At 40.7% G+C, this 22,276-nt stretch overlaps 1 protein-coding gene and 1 long non-coding RNA gene across 3 annotated transcripts in view; both read right to left on the bottom strand.

The window, feature by feature from the left end:
- Positions 1-12,571: 12,571 nt before the first annotated feature.
- On the bottom strand, positions 12,572-15,369 carry LOC111853421 (uncharacterized). The gene is made up of 3 exons (XR_002840455.2): positions 14,675-15,369; positions 13,639-13,731; positions 12,572-12,732 (listed from the first exon to the last, which is right to left on the bottom strand). It is a non-coding gene; the product is annotated as an uncharacterized lncRNA (long non-coding RNA).
- A 2,346-nt stretch (positions 15,370-17,715) lies between these two features.
- The window catches only part of wdr27 (WD repeat domain 27), an 87,432-nt gene continuing 82,871 nt past the window's right edge, over positions 17,716-22,276 (bottom strand). The window contains exons 25-26 of one of the 2 annotated variants that reach the window (XM_072709758.1): positions 19,337-19,424; positions 17,716-18,742 (exon numbers count right to left, since the gene is read on the bottom strand). In XM_072709758.1, the coding sequence (XP_072565859.1) occupies positions 19,371-19,424 (54 nt within the window). In that variant the 3' untranslated portion in view covers positions 17,716-18,742; positions 19,337-19,370. Of the gene's footprint in view, positions 18,743-19,336; positions 19,465-22,276 lie in introns of both variants that reach the window. The other variant, XM_023830256.2, reaches the window with a different exon arrangement.

Here is a 22,276-nt window from a genome sequence, read left to right as displayed (position 1 = left end):
TGCTGTGTTTTACGCATTTGGCGTAATGTTCTGTATATATCCGAGCGGCACAAAAATGTGAAGCTTAGATTCAATGCACACTGAGAAGGAAATGGAGAAGTACACAGAGCCAACGGAAGAGCTGCAAATTTTTGTCTTGTTCATTGCACGTTTGTGATGTAAATCTTCATACAAATGATCATTTTGGCAAAAAAGATATGTATATATAATTGGCTACAGAAACATGATTTGTGGGTATTTTTCCTGAAAGGAGAAAATGTTTCATTATAGAAACATCATTGTACCCCACTTATTATTTTAAATGAGTCATACAAGGCAGCTAGATATTGGACAGCACCATTTATAGGCATGTTTGCCTGTCAGTAATCCCGCTTCCAGTTGTGATTTACGAAGCCTTATATATATATAATGTGTGTGTGTTAGTGTTTGTGCACACAAAAAAACAATCAGTCGATGATGTAAAGACATCTTTGGAGAACTGGAAACTCTCACACAGCAATTTGTACCTTTCCTTGTCACTGGAGCTGTATCTTTGTGATTGTACCTCAGAGTTCATTTCTGTAGCTTAAAAGGTACAATTACTCACAGCTAAGGGAACAATTGGCAGACCCTTGAGGATTCAGCCCCAGTGAGAAGCATAGGTATAAATTTTGACCCTTTTTTCTGAGAGTGTAGATGATAACGTGTGTGGTGTGTGGCTGAGGGGTTAGGGTTAAGGCTAGGCTTCTTTGGTTGTGATTAGAAAGTTGCTGGCTCAAATCCCATGGTCAGCAGAGTTGCCACATCTCCAGTGTTTCTGGAATGTTCCAGCAATGCTAGAAGAATGGGTGAACCTCTGCTTTGACACCAAGAATACCTCTGTAGGTGCATGTCTAAAACAGGAGAGCAAGATGGATTATGTGAAACACATTCCAATATAACTGGACTTGTACAAATGACAAATACAGCTTCATTTCATTATTAATGCCTTGTTAATCACAGAAGCAGGGGAAATCAGCTACTTGTCTCTAAATTTGCCCATAAATTGGCCATTAATGTTGATTACATTGTACCAACAAAAAGTCTGCACCACTATACTAATTCAGCAGCAATGGTTCATGTTTGGTAGAATATTTAATTAACAGCTCAGCTACAATAGCTGGACGGATGGGTGCTGTGTGACAGACATCCACACTCTCCAGTTAAATCACTATATTCATCCTGCTCAAAGGCTTGTTTGGGTTTCCTATTGCCTTGCCTATCTGCGGGTGATAGAGAGAAATTGGCTGCTGCTCTAAAATCCACAATCCAAAATAGTTAACAGTTATTCAGGATAAAAAGAGTCAGCTCGAAATGCTGAATTCCAAAGGGCAGCAGAAGCGGAGTATGCTGCTTTAACTGAACCTTCTCTATTTGCATCAAAAGACCAGGGTCTCACTGGCAGGCTGCTTTTCCTCACACTTGTACCAGCACTATAGACACCAGGCTTGTAGTGATTCAGAAACTCACTATTTTCTAGCTGTAGTTAACAGTTCTATAGATACCTTCAGTGGCACTTGAGGTTACATCACCATGACTGGATGGAGGCTCCAGTTTGAATAAGGGCTTAAGTTAAGCAAAATCATCAGGCAGGGAAATGTTGCTGTCACCACTGAGCTGTCAGTCTATCAATCCATGCATCTTTTGACTGCTTATCCTGGTCAGGGTCTCGAGGATAAATGTACCAACCTAGTTAAAGTAAAGAAAAATAGTCCAAAGTTAATCTGGTTTTAATAATTACACCTGACAGCACTTGAACCCTAGAGAGGCCTAAAATAGACAGCTGTTTACATTCAAAGCAACTTGCAGAAATTTTTACATGTCTATAAGGTTGAACATTTTAATTCAGTCATATTTTAGTATCATACCTAGAAGCACTTACAGAAGGTCTCAGGATGGGACTCAAACCAACAGCCCTGTTAAGCCAAACACTTAATCCTGAAAAAAAAATTGCCATCTCCGGTCCACATTTCAGGCTGCTGAGAGCAAATTTCATAGAAGGGGGTATATTTCATAATTAATGCACAGTAGTATCAAAAATAATCTGGATTCAGGATCTCCAGTTCAAAGGACAGAGACCACAGAGAGCTGCAACCCCAAATAGGTCTTCACTCTTTGTCTCCTTTATCACGGCTCTGGTCATGAGACAGTACAAGCCTAGAAGGGCCCCATTTTCTCATTTTGCTGAAATCCAAAAAAGTATTCCTCTCTCTAGACCACTAAGGCATGACCACGTCAGGCTTTGAATCATTTCACTTTTTTTTTTTGGCAGGATCCATAAAGTGTTCTGCAAGGTCTTGTGGGTTTTGTGAGCATCCAAAAAGGGCTGTTTGTGCTACTGACATACATCATTTTGGAGTTATCGGGATTCCTGACAAAATGCAAAGAAAGTTACAACATGGTCCCAAGGAAATTCATTCCTGTCACTGTGACTGAGTAATTATTATATAAGTAAGGCCTTTGTCATTTGAGTGATACTCCTGTGTGGGATTAAAGACAGCAATCAGTGAAGATTAGTTTATAAACAGGGCATATTTCTGTGTTGATTTGTCTGTGTGATTCATTTTTTAGAATTCCATTAAATGCTTCGTTTCACAGCAAAATATATTCCTAGCTAGTTACAGTGGTATCTGCGACATAGTGAGACGTACAGCTTCATGAAATACTGACAATTAATAAAACAAATAGTAAATGCACATTATGCAGTCATTGAGATAATATCTTGCACATATGGAAAGAGAAAATAATTTGGGTTAATATAACTGTTATATAACCATTGTGAAATGACTATGCTACTTTATAAGTATCACTACTGAAATTATGACTAAACACAAAATACAAGTCATTTTTATGACCTATAAATGTTGAATTTCTGGGTATTTCATAGGTTCATGGTCTTCCAACCATTTATTCACTACAGGGTGGTGGAGAGCTTGGAACCTATCCCAGGAGGCACAAAGCAGTGGAACAAGACAGAATACCAGTCCTTTACAAGGCACAGACCCACTAACTCATACACTATAGGCAATTTAGGGAACAAACTTTACATACACTCAGGGTGCAGGATTCGACTATGGAGGTGCTATGAAACAGAGTTACCCACTGAGCAATGCACATTTTATAATTTGCATGAACTAATCTACTGCCACAACTTGCTAATTATAAAGATACCTACAGTATTAATCCTGTTTGGTAACACTTTACTTGAGGGCACACAACTTAGTTATTCAGTTACCACTCAAGAAGAAATCATGAGCTAATATAGTTATTGCATGAAACATGAACCGTCATGATTGATTAATGATGAACAAATATGGGATCAATACATAACTAGCAGTTAGAGTCTGGTTAATTATTTATGGATAAAGTAAGTCTGTACTGTTACATTATTAGTGCCTCTTCAAGTAAAGTGTTTCCTAATCTCTTTTCTTCAGAATGGCTGACATGGTGATAACCAGTAGCACAAGGAAATAAGCATGAATGGAAAGGGACAAAAACGTAGGGTAAGAATACGAACCAGTACTACTGATATAATCAGATGAACCTGGTTTTTACATATGATCTTAGGAAGCACTGAAATTTTAACAATCCGTATAAAAACGGCATGACCCACATTACTGAATGTTACTGGATTTCACAGTATGTACCAAAAAGCTCCTTCGTGTTTCGGCATTCAGTTTCTCTTAATCATAAATCATAGTTACAGCTCTTCAGCAGAAACGTATTTCTGAACATAGTAGAGGAACAGGTCAGCACTGGCTTAGTCTAGACCAAGGACTCCCTCATCCCATCCCTGGAAGGCACAGATATGAGTAAGATGGATGTTTAATTGCACTAGAACATGCCGTATTGTGAACAGGAAGTACTCTCCAACAGCTAATAGTTTTGATCCTGAAGAAATATTTAAATTGAATCATATGTGGTTGCTAAGAATTCCATATTGGGGACCTTGAGCGATCGAGCCACATGTAGCCTGACACATGTGGCTGTTTGTGTGCTGTTGAAAATGTTTAAAATCAAATGATGAGGCTTGGCTATTTCAGACTGGACAAACAGGTTGGGGCTAGAAAGTTTGTTGTTGACAGTAGCAGTCTGAAAATAGACATCCCCCCCCGTGTTCTGAAAGCAAAAGAAGACAGGAATCACCCCTCGATCATCTCTCTTTGGAACATTCCAGCTTGTAGTGGTAGCTAGCAAACCTATTATAGTATTGCACGGACTTTCTCAATTGGAATGAGACAACCGTGTGACCTGGGTCTTGCAAGAGAAGGGCGCCACTGCTTTACAAGATCAAACACAAAATTGCTTTAGTGGATGACAGAACTACCTGCACAGGATGCCTGTCAAATAAATCATGTAAATTATGTAAAAACACACTGCATGTATTTTCCATGCACTAATTTCAGTCTTATTTCTTCATGGTATGTACTTTTAATAGGAACTAAACCTTCATTTGATGCTATGTTTTCTGCTTAATATTGCATCCTGTTTGGCTGGTCGAGAACCTCACAAAACAGAACGTGCACCTGGTAGGTAGACAGGAATGGAGAGAGAAAGAGACTGAAAGAGAGCTGAGTGATTGGCATTTCCAAAGACGGAACATCAGGCAGTAGACATCAGAGGCCGAGGCCACCTCGGGATCACAAATACAATCCATTTTGATTAGTGTGCATGTAGTATGATACCATACATCTAACTGACCCCCTTTACGCTCAGTTTGACAAACATTCCTTTGTGCTTTGAAGACATTTTGTTCATTGACGTATCCCTGAGCAGTCCCAGCAAACGGCTCTGTAATAAGCTTACACAACCTTAGAGAAAATTCTGTTCTTCATGATACTTACAGATGTGGATTACTTAATAAGCACAGTCCTCAGCTGAACTGAGTCAAAGCCGTGGGATGCTATACTGACAGCCTGTTTGCTTTGCAAGACTTCAGTGACTTCAGACTACAGACTATCAATGACCAAACTCAGCAGCTGCATTCCATACAGGAAGGTCTTATTCCTGCTCATCTATTTTTTTTTTCCTTACAAACACAAATATGGTATATTATTTATTAAATATTTGCAGGTTATATCCACTTCTCAAAATACAAGGAGTTCTTTAGAACAGAGTTATAAGAAGCTGGCAATCATGGATATGAACTGTGGTTTCATCTTGATCAGTCTTTTGTTAGGACTTGAGAAAGAGAGACATGAAGTCTTTAAAATCTGAAAATTGGTCAACGGGAAGAGAGAGGGGGGAGCAGTGAGGCGTTTTAGGGCTGCTCAAAGTAAGACATTTGGAAAGATGGAGATGCCACTCAATTCATCTTTGAAAAACAGAAAAGAGGTATTATAAAATCCACTCAACTTCTGTTCTGAGATCTAGTGAAAAAGTTACATGCAAAAGAAATCTTGTGAGGATGTTATAGCTGACAATAAAGGGCCAGAAAATTCTCAAGAAATTCAATATTCATAAATTCAGAATTAAAGAAAACTTATTGCACCCAAATGAATGCAACGCTTGTCAGAAGTATGGCAGTCGACCCTCAGAAAGGAGACGATAAAGCCTCACTCACTATTGAGCAACACCAGTTCTCAAGGTACTTGCCAGATGCTAAATCCAATAGTGAATGTGATGTGATTAAATATGATATGTAATGAGCTGCCAGAAGTTGAATCTGATAGGCTGTCTCAGTGCCAGCTCAGTTTAAACCAATTAAAGGGGTTGCAAAATAAAACTTCAGTTCAACAGTTTATGTGTGTCCTAAAATGTTACTGAAATGTTGGTATGACACACTGGCAGATGATCAAAGTTCTATACAAATGCACAAAACTGAAGAAAATAACGTTATACTGTCTCTCTGTCTTCAGATTCACTGTCTTCTGTCCTTCCCATCTGCCTTCTTATTTCTATTATTAAATTGAAATTATTCTGTAATTGTTTCCAGTCTTTTATTTTCCACCAACTGCTGATACTGTAGGAATCTATCACATGAGAACATAGTCACAATAATCTGCTGTTACTGAGTCATTTTACACCAAATAATCAACTCAAATTTAGAGTGAATCTTCTGTCAACAAAGGAAATTTTTTTCCTCTTAAGTAATTTTCATGTTTTTTCAATACGGCTGGAGAGTCGTGAGATGAGAAACTTCTACCTGCTTACTAGTTACATAAGATCTGGTTCTCTTTCCTTTTTTCCCTTGCAGCTCCCGCAGAATCATGGTCCTGCAGTCTGTGCCCTTATATATCCTGTCCCAAGTCCCAAAGACTAATTTGTTTGCCTCTGTGTTTCCGTCATGCTGAAGTGGCTGTCTTGTGTTTTCATACTTCCCCAACGTTTCATTAAATCCATCTCCATTCCCAAACCCAAAATAAAGTCTTCCTTTCATGGTGTTATGTGGCTCTGTTAACCAGACTGTGAAACAGCTTCTTCCCCCAAGCCGTCAGACTTCTGAACAATCAGAGACCGGACTGATACACACACACACACACCTTTACACAGTCCACTACCTCAATAACTTTTTGCACAACCTATTGCACTGTTGTACTTTACACTTAGCCTGTCTTACTCTTAAGACATGTCTTACTGTCATCTCTTCTATTTATTCTATTGCACTTCTTCTTGTGTCGCATGGTTTTTGCAATGTATGCACTTTTTGCACACTTGCACTTTATGTAGTCCTGTGTTGATGTAGTGTTATATGTTGCACCATGGTCCTGGAGGAACGCTGTCTCATTTCACTATGTACTGTATTACTGTATACGGTATCTGTGTAATTTAATTCAAAGTATTAGTTTACTGATTAAACTTGAATTTCATGCCACCTACTCACAATTATTGCATCCATCCATAAAGAGACCACTGGTCCTTGTTACACAATATTTGTCCGTGAAGATCTTGGCTTCACAATGATGGACAGTTTCAACAAATGAGTTTCTGTTCACTTCATGTTCTCGCTGATTCAAAAGAAAGATGAATAGTGACATGGACCTGGAGTCTAGCATAGACACTATAACTACTGTAATACTGGAACATGAAGAAGTGTGTGGTGCACAGAGCAGTCACAGCAGGGCACTTTCTGAAGCATAGTAATTCAGTTGAATCCAGCAATACACAACTGTTTTGATTATTTCAAATACTTCATAATTAACAGATCTAAAAAACACATTCTTTGGTCCAGGCCTAAAGATTGTAGCTTTTTGTATCAGGCCAAACTGTTAGGTAAGAGGTCAGGGGTATTTTTGTGAGGATGAGACACAGAAAAATATATCCTTCTAGCTGATTTCCAAGCACTTATCAGTAAGGGGTCAGGGTAAGCTCACAGCCTATCCCAAGTGGCATGGGTCAAGCTTGGCAGGGGTCATCCTGCATGAGATGTCTATCCCAGAGCCCAAAGTAAAATACAAAACATGCAAAAGTAAAAGGATACTGCGTGCAAACAATAATCTGGAATTTCAGACGCATTCATGGACTCCCCTGGAGGTGTGAAAATATCTGACACCGAACATCATCTCCAAAGAGTCGAGGAACCCTCAGAATGAGGACTAAACCATGACACACTGCAGATGGCTGTTTAGAGCATGCAAATGGTACCACTTAAGAGTCTCGTTCCAGCACGGTGTGACTCAGCCACGACTGGCTTTATGTGACTCTGTAGTTGCCTTTTGACTCCATGTTACCTGACTCACAGCAACCTTCATCTTCACCCTCTGGCAGAAAAGAGAGAAACAGAGACAATGAGGGGGCGTCCATATGGCAAAGGAGATGGCAGGTAGCAAGAGGAGCGGGCCAACAGTGATAAAAGGAGAGTGAAAGTTTGGGCTTGGGCCTGTAGTGTATGGGATCCACAGGAACATCACCATTACTGTTAGCTGACTATGGTGTGATATGTATCTTCTACTGTTATACTTTTAGAATCTTAGATGTCATACTCATCCAATGTGACTTACAATTATAGTTGGTTACACTGTAATGCGGTAATACAGGTTAACCTATGATCCAGCACTGAATGAAGTTACAGAAGATGGATGGATGAAATTTAATCTCCTTGCCACAGGATGCTACAGTAGACTGTGAATCAGCTACCTCTAGATCAACTCCAGCAGACCTCCAGGTTTCTACTCTACAGCCCAACCGAAAGAGCACATCAGACCACAGGCCATGCCAAGGCACAAACAGGAAACAAGCTCAGCCCCAATGAGCCCATTCTGTTTTATTCATTAATAAAAAAAAAAAAAGTCTGTGCCAACACACTAATATATTTCATCCAAGTTTGTCTTATTCAGCAAGATGGATTTTTTTCTCTTCTTGTTTTTGCAATGTTTCCCTGAGTGTTTTTGTCTGTTGTGAGGCAGTGCTCTTCCAATCAGCCTTTGGCTTGCTTGTCAACACCAAATGCAGAAATCCTTTCTTTCAGGGTGGCTTCTCACAGTACACTCACCATCATCACACTGTCTTCCCAGAGTCACATGTCGCTTTTAATTAGGAAGCTACACGCCGTTAAACCAAAGCACATTTGTCCCACTGCACGACCCGGAATGCTTTCCATTGCAAGGCGGCGTCAGCTGAGCTGACAGTGACGGGTCTGGTTAACCCCGTGGCCCCGTAGTGTTGATGACACAGTAAAGAAACGTGCCTAGGAAACAGGAAAGACCATCTCCACCCCACATGTCTGCAAATTAATCAGGAATATGGGTGCTGACAGAAATCATGTACATCTGCATAGTTCTGCATATCCACAGCTCTTTCTTAAACACAGACCGCAGAGGCTACTGGCAGACATACAGAGTACGATTAGTCCATGGATCAATGTGTATGTACAGTATGTATATATGAACTAAAATTTTTTGTTCTGGCAGTTGCTTTGACTTTTAAAGAGTCATTTCGGGAAAAATTGCTCAGAATTAACATTCTGGTAAAGGGTGCCTTTCTGTGAAATCTGATTTACATGGTACATATTTGCAGAGGTTTGCCCCTAACATTTAGATGTGCATAACTGATTGAAAATTCATTCATGGGGGGAGGTGGGTTACAGACTGCATTTGGATCTCCATTTCTTGATAGACAATAGGGTCTATTCCTAGGCTCACAGCTCTGATCAGACCTGACAGCCTGCCACCAGCTCCGTAACTCCTCATTCCTGGACCGGCGGTGACACATTCACAAGCAGAAACAGTTCAGGTTGGTCTCTGGGGTGCTGGCGGGCCAAGCGGCAGCAGAGGGAAGAGGCTTCGCAGATGACAGCACAGCCAGTGGGAGGGAAATGACTTCGTGAGCCACGTGGACTGGCATGCAGACAAAGAATGCCGCTCGCTGTCTCCACACAATAAAGCATTCATTCAAACTGCATGGGTGGTCACTACCCTTTGCAAAGAGAAGTGTTCTTGTCCTTCTCTGCTGCAGGCTCTCCTAAAGACACAGAGGGACCCATCTCTCTGAGATTATCATTGTAAACATTTATTAAAACTGGGTGGTTAGACTGGCATGAAAGACCTAATCCATCTGCAGGGTCTGTCCAGGTAGCTGCTCTCTCTTCACTCCTGGCCAAAGCCATTGAGGCAGTTAGGCATTTTGCGTTTCCTGTGTTGGACTCTTCACTTCCCAGAATTGATCTTATCACAGTTGGAGACATTTTGGTCTTGGAGACATGTGGCATTCATTTTTGCATAATTCTACAAATTCCCTGTAAACAAAAACAGTTGTGGAAATCACAGCATTTTTTTAGAGCTGAAAAAAAATGTTTTGGTGCTTTTTTCCCAGTCCCTGTGCAGTGACACGCAACAGCATATACAATGCAGGTCCACCCATTTTCCTGTAACTGCTTGTCCCAGTCAGTGTTGCAGGGGGTCTAGATCCTATCCTGCAGAGTATGGGCACGTGGCAGGGAACAACCCAGCATGGGGTGCCAAAGCAGTGCAGGGCACACTCACACACGCAGACCTATGGGCAACTGCAATTAACCTCAGTATGGTATGGGATCATGGGGGGAAACTGGAATACCCAGAGGAGACCCCATGAAATGTAGAGATCATGTACTGTAAATACTACACACATGGAGCCATGGTGGAGACTCGAACCCAAGGCCTGGAGGTGTAAGACAACAGTCCCAAGGACTGCACCACCATGCCACCCCCACAATGCAGCTCATCAGGTCATTATGTAAAAATATTCAGAGACAAATTTCTTCAGGTCATTGATTTTATAATTTCCCACCCATTATTGCCATCTCCATTGGTCTGTTTTACATCTGTCCTCTAATTTCCCTCCTTATCATCTCAATCCCAGAATATGCCAGGAAGCATCTGTTTTTTTTTCGATATAGATGTTGGTCATGTCCCTCAGTTACATTCAGGATTGCATGCCTCATATTGGTGAACAGATACACTGGCTTTCATACACACCCCACACACTCTGTGCCCCTGATAGTGCACTCTTTAGTGCACACTTTTATCTGCAGAGGACACATGTAATGCTTCAGTTGGCTTTCCAGGTGTCATGACATCATTATTGTATAAACGAAGAAACTGGGCCGAAGAAGCACATCTGTCTTAACCGCAAACACACAGACAAGTATTTTCCATTGTATTTCCTTCTTTCCAGGTGTACCAGTTTGAGATTTGCTGCCACCATTTGTATTTTTGACAAGTCCATTAGCTTAGGGTCAGAGAGTATCTTACTTTATCTAACCCACATCAGCTGTTTTGAGGCATTAGTGAAAATACAGGGCCTTATTCTGAAAGCAATCTCACAACGGCTAGGTTCTCGAAAGAAACCACCTCTCCTCTCTTCATAGAAATTCATGCACACCCAGTGTATGAATTCTTCTATACATCCCCATCCATCATCTGCATCTCAGAATTCATCAGAACCCATAAAACCAGTTTGGGGTGTCAGACATTTGTCTGCCCTTTGCCTGATTGGCTTTCTCTTGTCAAAACATTAGTGCACGCATTCCTTTTACAGTATTTCAATATTTATCAATCAATCAAACAATCAATTTATATTCTAATATCCTCAACACAATAGATGTCTGTATTCATGTGACACGGAATTAACTAATACCCTAACCCTAACCCTAACCCTAATCTGTCTCTTGGAAAAACATAAAAACATTATAACATATAATGATAAATATATTACCAAATTTTGACGGCTAAATAGCATCATTATCTAAAATAGCTGGGCTCAGGATAATAAGAACAAAGCTTTATAAATCAGTAATCTTGTCAGCAGTGACTACATGCAGACGTATTAGCAAGGCACAGAAATCAGTAAATGCTGATGTTTATAATTCTTCTGCCGTCTTCCACCCATATTCTCGTCTACCCTCACCTGTTGCTTCCCAAAATCACCATACCCCATATCCACAGGAACACTCTTGATTCAGCCTGTGTAAGTCAGTAAACCTGTAAGTCTTGGTCTCTTCAGGCATCTAGACTGAGAGGGTTCACCGTTTTGCTTGTTTTCCATTAGCACAAAGCACAAAAGAGTATTTGGCCAAAGCTTCAGGGAAGCTCCGACAGACCAGTCCCACGAGAGCGGTGGGGTCCTTGTCTCAAAAACTTGCTGTGAGACACCAGCACTACTGACAGAAAGGTCCTGGGAAAATTTCACATCTCGGGTAAATATTTACCTTGGGAGCCATTTGTGTGGCCAGAGATGGGTTACTAACTGAACAGGAGGATGATGCAGCCATTGATGAAGTGGTGATGCTGACAGGAGAATGCATTTGATGGACGAGTTCATTAAACATTCCCAGTCTTGAAGGTCGACTCCCAAAATGCTCTCATGACACTGCATGCTCCTGTGAGGCGAGGTAACTGTCAAGCAAATCTTACATAAGCTGTATGCTCGAAAATATAAAATGTACTATATGGTATAGTGGTTTCACAGCAACAAGATGAAAGTTTTGAGAACCATGGCCTGGCAGTTCAGGTGAGGCACTGCTGGAGCAGGCTAACTGGACTAGAAAGGTGGAAAAGCAATCTAATCCATTTCCTGGTGACTTTTTGAGCTGTGCCAGAAACAAACATTTGGAGGAGAGAGATTGTCTTTCCAATGCAATAGGCAGAAGCTGTCAGGACTAAGTGGGAGAAATTTGTTTTTCTTTGGAAAAACGACCTCAGACAAAAGAGTCTATAAAAATAAGATTTCAGTAGACCTCAGGTTCAATTGCTTCCAGTTTGGGATTAAAATGATTCCACTCTTCCAGATAAACCACCAATAAACCACATATCAAACTTCCAAAACTGTTCATGACTTCTCACACTGGCTGGGGAAGCAGCAGAAGGGAGGATGAAACTGGAATATACAGACACCTAAGCCAGGAATTCTTCATTCAAGCGGATAAAGTCATTCCGGACACAGGGTTATTTATGACTGGACGAGTGTATCATTTTATTTTGTAACATTCAGTTTGTAATGTACTGTTCTGCATGAATTCAAAATATGTAAAAGTAAACCACAGGCAGTATCAGCAAGATTAATCGCTGTCAAGTATCCTTTTGATTAGCATCATAGCATGACGGGCTGCTTAAATTTAAGTGTGAGAATCCCCCTGTATAAGCATTCCCTTTCGACCTTGCATGTGATCTTATCGGTCTGACTAGCAGGCGTCCTTATCCAGTGTAGCACGCTGACAGTTTTACTTCTTCTGCATTCCACGGTCCATTTTATGACCCGGGCATGAACCCAGACAGTCGATACACAGGGTTCAGTCACTGGCTGAAAAGAATGAAAGCGTTGTATCAATTTACATTTCCGCATGATTTGTATGTAAATACCTCGGCCCCTCTGATCATAAATAAGTTGGAAGTGGCTACAGTGTTAAGTAATGATTTCAAAAATCTGGGCAAGTTTGTAAACTGGACTTGGAATAAATCAAAACTATCCATTTTTTTGGATGGAGGGGGTTATATGATGATCATGATAGAAACACTAGTTCATTTCAGAATTAACATTCTAGCTATTTAAGATAAGACTCATTTTGTTTTATTACTATAAGTCTCGTATTATTACAATTAGTTATGTAACTCTATTAAACGTAGAACCTCATTCGTTGTTATGCTTTTTAAGTGCCGGCTTGACTTGGCTGTGAAATCAATGTAAAATCATTCAGTCTGGCATCCTGGACTTTTGTCTTACACAAGGTTTTTTTTAAATGATGCAGAAAGAATTGGTTTCCGGGCTGTTAAGCTGACTGTGAGAAAGGTATTCCCATAACATTGACGACCTTAATGAACAATGTGAAACACAATGCATCACGGTTTCCAGTAAGCTTTACCCAATTATCATAAATAAATTCTGTCTGTTCTGGCACACATCCCCTTGTTTTTTGGCCTTGATTCCTTTGGTTATAGACAAATTCACAAAATTAGGTTTTATACTCCAGTTACCACCAATTTACTTATTTTTACAATATTTTTAATTAAAACCAACCGTTCTTAATAATTCTTATGTAATGTCTATCACAATAATTCTATATGTGTTATGTATGCATATTTGTACTTTATATGTAAAAATGATTAAATGTAATTACTGCATAACAATTTGGAGATTAATAAAATCTGGAGGGAAAAAAAGAATAGGAAAAGGACGACTTGTCCGGGATTAATTTATGAGACTCCCTACCGATTGCAAGCTGCCTGCGGACTCAGGAACATGCAGCCCCACAAAGACGGGCAGCGGGGGTCCAGTGCCTCTCCTGGTAGCTCAGCTATGCGCCTGTGGGCACAGGCACACATACTTTTGGCGGGACACACTGAAACATAAATGCAAGCAGATGTATACACAAAAGGTTATGCACATACATACTCGCGCAGACTATTTGAATACCGAGAATACTACCGAATTTACTGGTTACTGGGCTACCAGTAGACTACTTTGAAGTACTTTGTCCAACTCAAACTAATGAAAACTGTCATAGTTCATTAATGTCAGTCTCTACGTGCCAATATCTACTCTGTGATGCTGAGCCATTTTTTTTATTAATTAATCTTGCATTTTATGGCATCGTTGATTTTCCTTGTTGTCAGCATGTAATGTGCAGTTATGCACTCAGAAAGCAAGATAAGCACTAAGGCTCTTTGACACGCCACCCAGCATTCACGCAGTGTCACGGAAAGGGGTGAAGGAGAGAAATGCAGCTGAGTGATCAGAAAAATGATAAAAGGCCAATTCAATCAGGCAGCAACTGTGTCAAGGGAGTATCATACAATACAAACCAATGAGCCCTTATACTGAAAGTCGCAGGTCATGTTACAGCTGGTGAACATGGGAAGTGCCCTTTCACAGCATCATTGACTCATCCATCGATCCATCCATCCATCAATCCATCCATCCATCAATCCATCCATCCATCCATCCTCCAGCAAAAGGATCATAGAAAATAATCTTGCATAACATGTTCCAGATGGAGAATTCTGGGATTGGTTCTTTCAGAACATAACAATGTGCTTATCTATGCATCCACCTTGCTACAACTTGTCCAAAACAAGGTGACAGGGGTCAAGGGGCACAAGGCAGGGGAACGTCTAGATGGACTGGCAGTCCATCACAGGGCACACAGTTGCTCATATGCTAAGGGCAGTTTAGGTATGCCTGTTCACCAAACCACATGTTTCTGCACTGTGGGCAACAAACAGAATGAAGAAGAAATCACAGATACCTTACATACTTCCATTGGGTGGATTACACTGCATCTCTTCTTTTGATGCCCATCCAGCATTGGTCCTGTGCCTTGGCATACAGCCTCATACATAACACCATACGGGCCCTCAGACAGTGGTAGAGATGACTCACAGGAATATAGTGTTTAAAAGCTGTGCTCTGTGGCTCAGACCCTGGCTTCCAGGAAGAGTGGGGCCACGAGATTCTTTTCTCCCTGTACTCCTCTCTAGTATACCGCCGACAGGCAGGTGAAGGGAGGATTCAAATGAGAAAAAGCATGAAAATCGAATAACTGTCAGAATCCAGCCAGCAGAGCCATATCACATGTATTTCAACCAAGGAGACCTTAGGTAGTTGGCATGACTGTTTATTTGGTTAAACATTTTAAATGAGTCTGAGAAGAGTGATTTGGTGAAGCCCGTCTCCTGGTCGTTGGTTCTACCAACTCTGAAGCCGACAGATCTGGCTGGGCGACCAGGCAGGAGGCGAAGGAGCCAAACCCCTCGGACCAGGACGGGGAGCCGAAGGTGGTGGAGGGGAGGAGGTGGGCGAACCGAATAGCTGTAACGGCAAAGAAGTGGGTTAGACTTACTCTTTATATAGAACTTGGACCGCTGTGATTGGACATGACGATGTTCGTAAGGTCTCCTTGTTTGAACTTTCGTATTTACTTTCATTTGACAATTGTGTCATTTATTTTTCACCATTTTATTTATGTCAGCTGACCCAGGGAGGGTCACTTGAGACAGCATAATAAAAGTCAGTGTCATGGTAAGTAAATTGGACCGAGAACATACACACACACCATGCACTGTAAAGGCCCATTGATTAATGAGAAGCTAGGTCATCTGCTGACCATACAGTAAGAACAACAGCTTTTAGTACCCTTTATCCGGAGGGGAAAAATGTCCACGGACTGTCCCATCCAATCCATCCCTTTTAGCTTAAGCTTCAGGTTAATTTAATTTCAGAAGTTGCTATTCCAAATGAGGAGAGAGCCCAGCTCCCGGCTGGATGAGCAGAGTCAGCTGAGGTGACGTGTCTGGAATCGCTCATGTGACCCCTCGCCATTCTCCTCGCTCTGTTTTACGGTGCCACTGGTTTGTTTGCCACATTACTTCTCAGAGATGATGGACTGTCTGAATGTCAGATCAGGTTCCAAGTTGCACTCAGCAGGATGTCATTCCCATGAATTACCTGTGCTGGGATCTTCACATGGACCACTGGTGCACCCTGGACTGCAACATCCATTGCTGCTACATCAGTTAAGTGAGAAATATGCACATTAACACATGTACACACTGCCAATAAACAAAGACAATAAACCAATATTTATTTAAAACTAGGACTCAGTTCATACCTCAGACTCAGGCCCCTTCGCAGATTCTCAAATTCCAAGTGTAGTCTACTTCCAATTATGCCCATAGCTAAGGAACTGAAAAGCTCACTTCTAAAGCAACAAGGATTTCCTGCTTTTGATGCATTCATTTCAGTAGTTAAATCGGCCAGGGGACTGCATGTATGACTGAGGGTATAAGTCAGGGACTGCATGTATGACTGAGGGTATAAGTCAGGGACTGCATGTATGACTGAGGGTATAAGTCAGGGACAGCATGTATGACTGAGGGTATAAGTCAGGGACTGCATGTATGACTGAGGGTATAAGTCAGGGACTGCATGTATGACTGAGGGTATAAGTCAGGGACTGCATGTATGACTGAGGGTATAAGTCAGGGACTGCATGTATGACTGAGGGTATAAGTCAGGGACTGCATGTATGACTGAGGGTATAAGTCAGGGACTGCATGTATGACTGAGGGTATAAGTCAGGGACTGCATGTATGACTGAGGGTATAAGTCAGGGACTGCATGTATGACTGAGGGTATAAGTCATGCTCTTCAGACAGTTATTTTACTCCTGCTCTTTCATTTTCCCTTAAAATTCATTGCCAACTTGTTCATTTTCTATATTCTTTCGCTTAGCATAAAATTCCTTTAGCAGTAATGAAGTCCTCAACCTTCATATGCATTCCATCCCTGACCCCATATGAAAATAAACAGCATGGTTCATATAAGGCTACCAGCCATTTTTCTTATGTCAGTTATACATAACATGATTTTTTTTATCTGTTCACTATAAATCAGTGTTTTTTTCTTATATGATTATGGCTACATTCATACCAAACACACACTTGACAAGTAAGGCACTCAACAGAAAGGCCTATAGGAAATACATAACTTTTACATGAACTTTACATTTTACCAAACGTGATAACATGACTCGAGTGGAAAGTAAATGTATATTGCTTGTTGTTTCATAATAAAATTTTATATACTTTTATGTGCCCTGTGATGGGTTGGCGCCCCATCCTGGGTCGTTCCCTGCTTTGTGCCCTGTGATGGGTTGGCACCCCATCCTGGCTTGTTCCCTGCCTTGCGCCCATAGCCTCTGGGATAGGCTCCGGAAACCCTGGGCCCTGAATAGTACAAGCCGTTACAGAAAATGGGTGGACGGATTGGATATTCCTTTCGTATTATTCTATTGAAAACCTGTATGATCTCTCCACATTTTTGTTTAATTAAACCAGATTGTTTAATTAGACAGGAGAAATTCAGTGACATTAACTCCACTATGCTATGTTCTCAGAAAAAAAAAGTGAATGCATCAAATGAGAAAGAGCTTTTTCAAAATTCTCATTCTAGAACCACTGTCCATGATTCAATTGAGTTCATTAAAAGAATTATGCATAAAAATTAATACTTCAAAAACTGACAAAACAAAAAAATTCATTTTATATGCATTGTACATGTTGTGTAGGCCTTATACAACTGACAGCATGTTAATTAAAATGCATTGTATGATGTAGAATTTATATGCTTCACAAAACATTAATTTAATATATATTTTATATGAATACAAGACATATATGTCTTATGACAAATTCAATTAACATGCATTGCATGTTTATTTTGAGTGTCATATAGAGTTTATATGATGTAAAACACATAGGAGTAATCATGATAAATCTTAAGAGTAAATACAATCAATAGTATTTCATTGGAACTTTAATGCTGTTTCATGAAATGGCTTCAAACAAAAAGATGTCGATAAAAATGTGAAAAAGGTGATTGTGCTGCATTTTTTTGAATAAAGAACAGATATATAATAAAATAATACATATAACATAATATAAAACATAAGCATAGATTTGTTATACGTTAGACGCTTCGTATTAGTGTAAAGAATACAGATAATATTTTTACTTCAGAAAAGTACAAAATCTTAGACATTCAACTGGTGAGTTTTTTGGGTCCTACTTGTTAACAAAAAACAGACAGCTAGCAATTAATTTGTGGACACCACACTCCTTCCCCTCAATTCAGAAACGCTTAAACCCGCCTCTGTCTCCCAAGTCCCACGGTCCCTACACAGTATCGACCCACATTTTCAAACATTTAGTGACCTAATTCCAGTCTCTCTGGGAAAACGAAAAAGAAGCACCAGCTGTTAAAAAATGTCTGATTTGGAGACGTCCAGACAATGAGGAAACAAAATACAGCTGTATTCAGATCGGAGAGGGAGGCAGGAAGACAAAAAGAAGGATGGATAGACAGATATGTACATTTATTAAACAAGCTGGTATGTATTAAAAACACCAAAAGGACCTTCTGTGGAGCAGCGCTCAGCTGTACTGAGTCATATGGTCTCCACATTAACGGAGGAGCCCACGGGCAGCGGCAGTAGGCTATGCACGTCAAGCAGCAATATGAAATTGGGGGGATATTAGCTTTGAACCGGAGTGGTTTTTAATACCATATAATAATGCGTAACCATATGCAAAAAAAAAAAAAAAACTGTTATTGGCAGCCAAGAATGAACTTAAGACCCAAACTCTTCCAAAAACCTGCTGGTCGTTCCTCCCCGAAACAAAGGGGTGTTTTATTGCAGCATGGGTGTTTTGGAGAATGATCTCAGATGATCTATCCGGTGTGAAAAGCTGCCAGGTCCTATGCAGCCTTCCCACAATCCCTCAGTTTTTCCCCATGCGCAGCCCTTCGATCGGTGCTGTTGGTAATGAAGCAGGGCAACATGTCAGAAGCACAAGGTTATTTTTCACTTACAGACCCCCGACCCCCTTTTAACTGTCATCCATGACTGTATATTAGTTTTACTCCTCTGGTGTTGATACTTAATAAAAAAGATCAAAACTAGCCTGACTGAATACATAGACAACAGAGAACAACCATAACCAGCTTCTGGAGAACGACACTGAATGTGCTTCAGTTAAATGGATGCCTATAAACAAAAAAAAATTAAGCTAGTACCCCTGTGCAAACACATGCAAATGCATTTGTTTAAACATGTGTTTGTGTGTCTGTTTCAAAGTGTGAGAGCGCAGGTTAAACTTTTAAAATTTTATGCTGCTATTTAAAGTTTATTGAGCTGCTGGCTCCATCACGCCAGTCCCAAAACCCTGTTTCCTGTTGTGTTTAGAGCTCAGCCAAAATGTGAGACCTTGAACTGGGCCTAGACGCTCATCTCCAGAATGGCGCAGTCACACTCTGCCAAAGAATGAGGATGAGAGTGCAGTTTGAAGTCCGAGTGAGAAAGACACACAAATCCTCAGTGAAAAGGCAGAAATGTGCAAGTAGGACTTACATGGGTAAGCATGGAGGATGGCTCCACTGCTGGGTCAGTCAGCCGGTCTGAAGAGCTGCAGCTTCCCATCCAGAGTCCCCGTCAGCAGCTGGACAAACAGCAGAGAGTCCTGGGAGTTCACAAAACCTCTACACAGAGACAGACAGTGGACCATATACTCATGTCACGCTCGTTAACATGGCGGCTCCCATGCCAAAAAAAGTGCTGAAATGACCCTTCATTATACTCCACTACTTAGCAAAACTACTGTTTATGAACAACTTGTTCTGGTTTTCTTTTCCAGAACCCTGACTGCATTAAATGCCAAGCAAACCAACTGGGAGCAGTGTATTGAGACCTGCTCTGTACTATTGAGCCAGGGGTCTGACATTAAGTCAGGTGACTATGTCTCAGCTTCACTTCTTGCTAATAATAAAACTTTAAAATCAACATAATGCAGAGCAGCACATGGGCTACTCTGAAGGCTCATTAAAAAATTTTATTTTCCCAGCATAGAAGACTCTGCACTCTGTTGCTTCAGCTGCTCATCCATTCGCCCATCATGCTGAGCGGATCTTCAGCTCCGCCGGATTGGGATCGTTTATGAACTTTCCTCTCCTGTTCTCCCCCCTCTTCTTTCCCTCGCATTAATCCTCCTGTCCCATACTCCATTCGACAGGGTGTGGCATCCTGGGAAGCATTACCTCATCATGTCTGACAGCCAGTCCACCTTGCAGGAGTTTATGACCTCACCATGCAAAGGGCTGATTGGTTAAGACAAAGGTTCAACGGCAAGCAAGGGGTTGTTTATGTTATAAGGTTGATAGATGCTGACCATTTACAACAGCTTCTGAAGACTGACAATAAACCAGAACTGTAAGTTCTCACTTACATACACCCAAACTGGTAACAAAAAGTGACAAAATATAGATAGATATTTTTCCATGATAGATGCCATGAATTGTGGACAGAACCAGTTTGTACATGCATACTAGGGATTATAGAAATTTAAATTACGAATAAAGAATTAGAATTAAGATTTAAACCCCATACAATACAGGTAACCCCAAACTGCTAGCCTACTGGGGGATGCCTCACTTTGGAGTCCTACCAGTAATGAGTTTGGCCAGGAGGTTTCTGAGGGTGTGCAGACACACCTGAGATGCTGCCTTCCTCATTCCTCATTCAAGCGCCTCAGGGTGTCTTTACACATGAGACAGACCAATCTACCGTTAGAGTCACAGAGAAAGCAGGACATCAAACAACCGAAAAGCACTGCTATGGAAAACTCTACAAATTGTAAAATCTCTCTGAGAAATTTCTGTTGGTTTGTGATTTAATGTAAAAAAAATAACTGACTGTACCATTCCATGGACCAAGTTCCAGGTTTTTTCTTCAGTGAATGAATGACTTAAGACATCTGTCCTTCTGCTGAGATACATGTAGAACGCAGGAGCATGAGGGGAAAGCAAGCTGATGACCAAAAGACGAGTAGGCAGCACTGAGGCGTATCTCCCTGGCAAGTCCTGTGTCCTGATGACAGAAGGACATGATCCAGTTGCCTTTTTGAAGGGAACTTAATATGGGGAGTGAAGGGTGATTCAGGGGTCAGAGGTCAATCATGCATGTGTGTGAGTAGCTGTAGGTGAATGTGCAGCCTGCACAGGGATGGCCGACAATTTCAAGGGTATGTGTCTTATCTCCCTTAAAATGATGGGAGCAGAAAAAGCTTTAAAACCCTTCTTCAGAGCAGACATCTCTTAAAGTTTCTGTCCTGCTGAGGTCATCAGTTCTATAAGTGCCCTGTCATTTCCTCTCAAGGTGTGACAAAATCTGTGCACTAAGCATTTCCAAGAACTTGCCCTCAGGCTCCTAAAACAGCTCCACAAAATCCATCAAGGCCCAGTTATCAAGCAACAGCCCCCTAGCTGTTGCCTAAACAAAAAAGGGGCGTGGAGTTCAAGACTAATTAGCCTCTCTGCTAGGCTGTTTTCATTCAACCAGACAATGGTAAAGAATCAGAGATAGGTTACAGATGGAATACTGCAAAAATGGGACAGAAATGTGGAGCACTGGCTTTCCATAGATTTCCTGAACACTTGTAGTAGAAATGAAAACTTTGATATTTTATTTGCCAAAACCACATCCTTATAAACTGCCATGTTCACTTCATATGGCTGACAAAGAACCCATTTAGCTAGATAATATTATTGTTATACTGTATACTTATAGCTTATTGGAGTGACCTAAATACTAGACAATGGTCTGTAATATTATTTGAAGCAGTAAGGTCCCACATGTACAGAAGCAAATCCTGAAGCACTAAGGCATTCATTGCAGCATTGAAGATGTATGGATTTCACGTCTCTGGATTTTGCATCTCTGTGTTCATCTTCTACTATTAAGACAGACTCAGGAATGTTTTTGAAATTCAAAAATCTACTAAATCTTCCCATGACCATGTGACTACAGTATCAGCGCATATGCATATGCTTACATGATCTCTGATATGATTTAATGGTATTTATGTTAAACGTGGACAGAATACAAAACCATATAACTTTCTAACTCTTCCCCAATGACTGGTAAAATGCAATAATGCAAATGGCAGACTTTTTTTTTTTTTTTAATTGGTCATTTTCCATTTCCATAAATTAAGACTGCCTCAACAGATAATCTTCACTAATTTAATACTTACTCTATGTCTTCCATTGTTTTTTGGTTTTGACAATGGCTGGTTAACATTCACAATTTATGTTTTTAGCAACAGATGGCAAAAAACACTCCATAGGATGCGTATGACAGTAGAGTTTGTTCAGTACTTGTATTTTGAGCTAGTGTAGTGTCAGGTTGTCAGGGATTCAGGGCATGGTGCAGGCGGGAAGAGAGTCACTAGCAGCTCCAAAACGAAAAGGGGTTTTATTTAAGGGAAGTACAGAACACTGGAAATCACACAAAATA

This window comes from Paramormyrops kingsleyae, chromosome 3, assembly GCF_048594095.1.
Source record: "Paramormyrops kingsleyae isolate MSU_618 chromosome 3, PKINGS_0.4, whole genome shotgun sequence".
Classification (NCBI taxonomy): Eukaryota; Metazoa; Chordata; class Actinopteri; order Osteoglossiformes; family Mormyridae; genus Paramormyrops; species Paramormyrops kingsleyae.
The sequence above is the reverse complement of the archived record's forward strand: the minus strand, read 5'-3'. Positions and strand labels throughout refer to the sequence as shown.